This window comes from Vombatus ursinus, unplaced genomic scaffold (genome assembly GCF_900497805.2).
Source record: "Vombatus ursinus unplaced genomic scaffold, bare-nosed wombat genome assembly UNPS02014831.1, whole genome shotgun sequence".
Taxonomy (NCBI): Eukaryota; Metazoa; Chordata; class Mammalia; order Diprotodontia; family Vombatidae; genus Vombatus; species Vombatus ursinus.
The window spans coordinates 968,037-974,036 of NW_020954609.1; the positions used below are offsets into that span (position 1 = coordinate 968,037).

The following is a 6,000-nucleotide window of genomic DNA, read 5'->3' on the forward strand; positions in this document are numbered from 1 at the left end:
TGACTCCAAGGCCGGAGCTCTATCTACTGCGCCACCTAGCTGCCCCCAAGTAAGGCATTGTTAAGGCCATTCTAGGAAGGCCTCTGCCATCTCTACCCCAATCAATCAATAAACATTTGTTAAGTGCCTACTATGTACCAGGTACTATGCTAAGCTAGGTATAAAAAAAGAGGCAAAAGACAGTCATTGCCTTCAAGGACCTCACAGTCTAATGGGAAAGACTACATGCAAACAAACATATACAAAGCAAGCTACATACAGGATAAATAGGAGATAATTAACAGAGGGAAGACACTGGAATTAAGAGGAGATGTAGAAGGCTTCCTGTAGAAGGTGGGGTTTTAGTTGGGACTTAAAGGAAGCAGGCTGGCAGGCAGAGTGGAGGAGAAAGAGTGTTCCAGCTATGGGAGACAGCCAGAGAGAATGCCCGGAGCCAGAGATGGAGGGGCTAGTTCATGGAATAGTGAGGGGGCCAGTGTCACTGGATCAAAGAGTAAACGTCAGGGAGGAAGGTATAAGAAGACCAGAAAGGTAGGAGGGGGCTAGGTTAGGAAGGGCTTTGAATGCTATTCTGTATTTGCTCCTGGAGGTGATAGGGAGCCACTGGAATTTATTGAGTAGGGGGAATGACATGATCAGACATTTATTTTAGGAAAATCACTTTAGTGGTTGGAGTGAGGACAGACTAGAGGTAGGCAGACCCCTTCCCCCAGCAGCTACTATAACAGTCCAGGTGTGAGGTGATGAGGCCTGCATCATGGTGGCAGTGGCAGAGGAGAAAAGAAAGAGTATTAAAGAGTTGTTGCAAAGGTGAAAATGAAAGGCCTTGGCAAGAGCTTGAATATGCATGGTGAGAGAGTAAGGAGTCCAGGATGCCTCCTAGGTTGTGAGACTGAAGAGTGGGGAGGATGGTGCTACCCTCTACAGTATATGGAAGGTAGGGGGTGGGGGAGGCTTAGATGGAAAGACAACAGTTCTGTCTGGGACATACTGAGTTTAAGATGTCTACTGGAATCAGGTTCAAGATGTCTGAAAGGCAGCTGGAGATGTGAGACTGGAGGTCAGTAGAGAGGTTGAGGCAGGAAAGGTAGATGGGAGAATCATCAGCATAGAGATGGTCATTAAATCCAAGGGAGCTGGTGAGATCACCAAGTGAAGTAGGATGCAAGGACTAAAGAACAGAATAAGTACTTAATAAATGCTTCTTTTAAGTGCCTTCTTTTCTTGGCTTGCCACTTAACATTCACCATGATTGACTGCTGCCCACCTTCCCCCTAGCCTTTTTAGCCTTGGCTTCCACAACACTGCATTCTCATGATTCTCTTTTCACTTCTGATGCTGTTGCTTCCCTAGCTGGCTTGTCGTCTCATCCCTTAATTCTGGGTTGTGACCTGGGTCTTCTGTTCCTATTTCTCCCCCTTGGGGAGATTATTTAATTCCTACGGCTTCAAGCATAACCTCTATACAGATCTCTACCCCACATCTCTATAGTTCTAACCTCTCCTTAGAGTTCATCTCTCTACCTGAATACTGCTGACCCCCTAAACTCAACACATCTAAAATGGAACTAACCTTCCAAAATTTGCCTCCCATCTTCCCTCCCCCCCACCCCATTTCTGTGGATGGTCCCAGCATTCTCTGTCACCCAGACCCATAAACTCAGAATCCTCTCTGACTTTTCCTTCTCCCTTATTCCCTATACCCAATTAGCTGCCAAGTCCTGGCCTAGACTATTAGAATTCCCTTTGGGCCTAGACTATTAGAATTGCTGGTCTTAATCTCCCACTACAATCTAACCTTCATACCATTTTTCAATTTTCTGAAAACACCACTCTGATCACAGGATAATGGACTGAGACCTGGAAAAGACCTAAGTCTCCAACCCAGAATCTTCAGTGGCTCCCCATTTCTTACTGAATTCAGTAATTCAGTATTCACATAAGAATTCAGTAATTATAAACTCCCTCCACAATCTTGCTCCAAGCTACTTTTCTATTTTTGCCTCATATTCCCCTTTGTGTATCCTAGTCAAAGTGGAATACTTTCTCTCTCCAGCTCTGGTTGTGCCCTAAGGGAAGACTTCCCCCATCTCTGCTTCAGTCTCCCCTTCCCTTCCAGGAGTAAGGCCAGCTGCTACTTCCTCCACACATCCTTTCCCTAGCTTGCCCAGCAAAAGCAATACAGTGACCATCAGGGTTGTGCTAGAAGCTAGCTCTTATTGGTTGGTGAGAGCTGATGGCTAATTTTTTTTTGGGTAGACAATGGGGTTAAGTGACTTGCCCAGGGTCACACAGCTGGTGTCAAGTGCCTGAGGCTGGATTTGAACCCGGGTCCTCCTGACTCCAGGTGCTCTATCCACCGCACCACCTGGCTGCTCCTGATGGCTAAATTTTCAATGTGAGCACTGACCCCTCAAGAAATCAGCAAAGGCTGCAAAAGAGGGCTGAGTTGTTTTGTTGATTGTCAGACTTAAGAAAATGATAGTGAAAATGTTCATAATGCAATTTCAATTTATAAGTGTTGTGCATTTTCAGAGAGCTGGTTGTTAAACATTTTACCAAAACACTCCTGGTGACAACTCATCTTTCTATACCACTTCAGGATGTACAATAGTGGACTCCCTCTCCTCATGTGGTTCAGAGTTTTGATCACATCTCTCCTTCTCTCCTTCATACAGGTTTTCCTCTCCCTTACATCTGAGCAATTTGTGTGCATGTCTTTTCTGTCCATGTTGGGCTGTTAAGGTCCTTGAGGACAGGGTCTGTGTTGCAGCTCTCCTCGTACTGTGTGTCTAGCACAAAAGTTAACCCCTGCCTAATTTTCTATGAAATAGTTCCCTGTGCTATTAAATAAGAAAATCTGTGTTCAATGTTCCTTTTTTTCTTGATGATTCATCATGAGCATCATGAACATGAAGCAGGGGCCCTTGGATCTGTTGGCCTCTACACAGTGGACTATTTATACCAAGTTACTGTGCTTTCTCCATTGTCGGCCTTTGAATCCCTCTCCCATGCTGTCATGGTGCCACTTGCTTCTAACAGGAGCCTTTCCCCTCCCCCTACAGCTAAGTTGCTCTTTCTAATCTGGTTACATTTACCAATCAGGCTCTGATTTAGGACCTGAATGGGACTGTCCTCTGAGTAAAACTGGAGTGATAGAGGATGGACTCTGAAATGTCTCTTTGGATGCTCACAGTCCTTCCCCCCCCCCCCCCACAAGTGAAATCACAGAAGGCAGCAAAGAGCAGAGATCTCCTTACAAGACCCACAAATGGAGAAGGAGTTAATGTGTGCCTCACCTCCTCTATTAAACTGCGCAATCCCTTTGGGCATCTCCCACCTCCCTTGACACAGAGCTTGTGTCTAATCCATCAGGGCTTGCTAAAGGAACAATGAAGTCCATGAACTATCATGAAATAGTTGGACAACAGGAGGGAAGGTGAGAGCCAGTCCACCCTACTGTATAGGATTCAGGGAGAGAACATACCTTGGTGATTCCAGGCAAGTCAACCAGAGTCAAATTGAGGACTTTTGAGGAATAGATTTTCAGGTACAAAGGCTCAGGACTGATCCCCTGGAGGATAAGAGTTAAGGTCAGACCCCCTGTGCTTGGAAAGGGGCAGAAGTAAAACAGAGAAGTGTCTCCTGCATTTACCTTATTAGTACCGGCGACCCAATCTGTCTCATCAGAAATTTCCTGTTGGATTTCTTTAAAATCTGTAAATGACTGGAGAGGAAAGAGAATTATCCATTTGGAAAGGTTTCGAGTTAGAAGTCACTCAACACAGACCATGTCCTCTGCTTTCAGACAACACTGGGGCAGGGGCAGCATTACTCTCAGACTTCCACGTAGCCAGTAGGCTCAAAGGTGAACTGGGAAAGGGTGATGTTCATAAGAAGGAGAGGAAGATTCCAACCAACGATCCAGTTTTGCAAATACGCTGGTTTGGAGTGGGTTGGATTACCTTATGTTTGCAATGCAGGAAAGTGGCCCATTCCTCCGCCTGGATACCTGTGTGGACAGGAAGAAAGGGGAAGGTCACTTCCCTTGTCATTACCAATCATCTCTTAAGGAGAGGAGAGTGGGATGAAGGGACACTTGCCCAGGGCAGAGCCATTTCTATCACCCATTCCAAGACACAGCACCACTCTGGTGAAGTAGAATGAATGCTGCATTTGGAGTCAGAGACCTGTGTTCAAATCCCAGCTCTATGACATCATCTTTGTGGCCTCAGGTTAAGTCTGGGCCTCGTTTCCTTATCTGTAAATTGAGCAGGTTATACCAGAAGGTCAATAAGGTGTTTTCCAGCTCTAAACCTATGAGCCTACAGGGCTTGGGTGCAGGTCCCATTCATTAGCTACATTCCGGTGTGGGCCAGTCTTTCAAGGCAGGAGGTAGCTGTGGCCCTGCTCTGCCTCCCTCCCTTCCCCCCCCATGCCCATTTCCCTTATCCTCACATGTCTCTGAGGTGGCCGTTTGCTTCCGTTCCTCCAGGGAGGCTACGTGCACCAGCTGGAGGATCAGGGGTCTCCGAGTCACGATTCCAGAACCTCTTGGAAGAAAGTCTTGGCCCAAAATGATTTCCAGAACAGAGCTCTTTCCACTGCTCTGTAATAACACAAAGGTAAGGGAGATGGCTTGGGGACTTTTGGGAGGTAGTGTGCTTCCCATTGCCAACTTCTACTCTGAGCCAAGCCCTGCCAGGTCACCCCTGGTTTGACAATCTCAAGTTAAATACAGGGCTGCAGTAGGGTACAGCAGAAAGAGCACTGGATTTGGATTCAGAAGGTCAGGGTTCAAGTCCTCCCTCTGCCACACTGGGCAAGTCTCCCTGGGCCTCAGTTTCCTCATCTGTAAAATGAGGTTGTAGTTTAGCTAGCCTTTCAGACCCCTTCTAGCTAGTCTGAATCTAGGATCCTACAGCAACTCCAGGCCTTTCCAAAGGAGGGAGGTCCCCAACACCCTCAGAACCTTCTCAATGAGGCATGGACTAGGGGAATGCCTATCCCTGCCCCGCCTGCATACAAAAGCAAGCTCCTGGGCGTCCCTGAGTATACCCAGTAGGCGCTCCATACAGGGCTAAAGGTAGCTGAAGCCCACCGGATGGGGGCGCACCTCAGGTTCTGCTTCTCTCAGAGCGCAGCCCCAGGGCTTGAAAAATTATGGCTGCCACTTCAATGGGACCAGCCAATGGGTGTGAGGGGCAGAGGGTGAGCAGGAGAACCTAGGCGGATGCTGGAGAGGGGAGGAGCCGGAGGAGCAAGGTGAGAGGGGCCAAGAAGGAGTAGCCTGCCCCACCCTGACCAGGCTGGGGGAGGGGAGAATGAAGGGCCTAGCAGAGTGAGGGAAATGGGAGCTAGGCCCGAGGGGGGGAGGGAGGAGCTAGGCCCACTGCTCCCCCCCACACCCCACCATCCCCAGGGGAAGAGAGTAGGCAGCACGTGGGAGCCAATGACCACGATCTGCGGGAGCTGGATGGCCTCCGTGCCCACTGTATTGAAGATCTCTTGCAGTTTATTGATCACAGGGATCAGGGTCTCCATGGCGGTCTCGAGGCTGGCAGCTCCGGAACTGGCTCAGCGAGGATCTGAGGAGAGAAAAGTTTATCCACATCAGATGAGATCTGCTGTCGTCATCAGGCTGCCCCCCCCCGTCCCAGCAAAGCCAAGGCTGGGGTGCGGTTTCGGACCTCGCCCCCAGCACCCACTTCCCCACCTGCACTAAGAAGCTCCACTCACCAAGCGCCCCTGCACTTGTACTTCTACGACCCAGTATGGGTCTTTCTCATTGGTTGAACTTCGCCTAGCTCCACCCCTGGAGTCCCTATATATGGTGAGGGTAGGCGCTCTGCAGGGCTTCTTAAACTTTTTCCACACAGGACAGCTTCAGTGCTCCTTAAACTGTGGGTGACCCCAAATGGGGTCCTGCTAGGCTCGGCCCCACCAGGGAATAAGCTAGAGCTTGAGGCTGAACCCTGATTGGCTAAGACCTCTCCCCCCC

The 6,000-nt window shown here is 48.9% G+C and overlaps 1 protein-coding gene across 1 annotated transcript in view; it reads right to left on the minus strand.

The window, feature by feature from the left end:
* Positions 1 to 5,543, minus strand: part of LOC114025513 (dynamin-1-like protein) — a 41,023-nt gene extending 35,480 nt beyond the window's left edge. The window contains 5 exon segments of the mRNA XM_027838960.1: positions 3,487 to 3,573; positions 3,655 to 3,726; positions 3,965 to 4,011; positions 4,458 to 4,608; positions 5,442 to 5,543. Coding sequence (XP_027694761.1) covers positions 3,487 to 3,573; positions 3,655 to 3,726; positions 3,965 to 4,011; positions 4,458 to 4,608; positions 5,442 to 5,543 — 459 coding nt within the window.
* Positions 5,544 to 6,000: the final 457 nt, after the last annotated feature.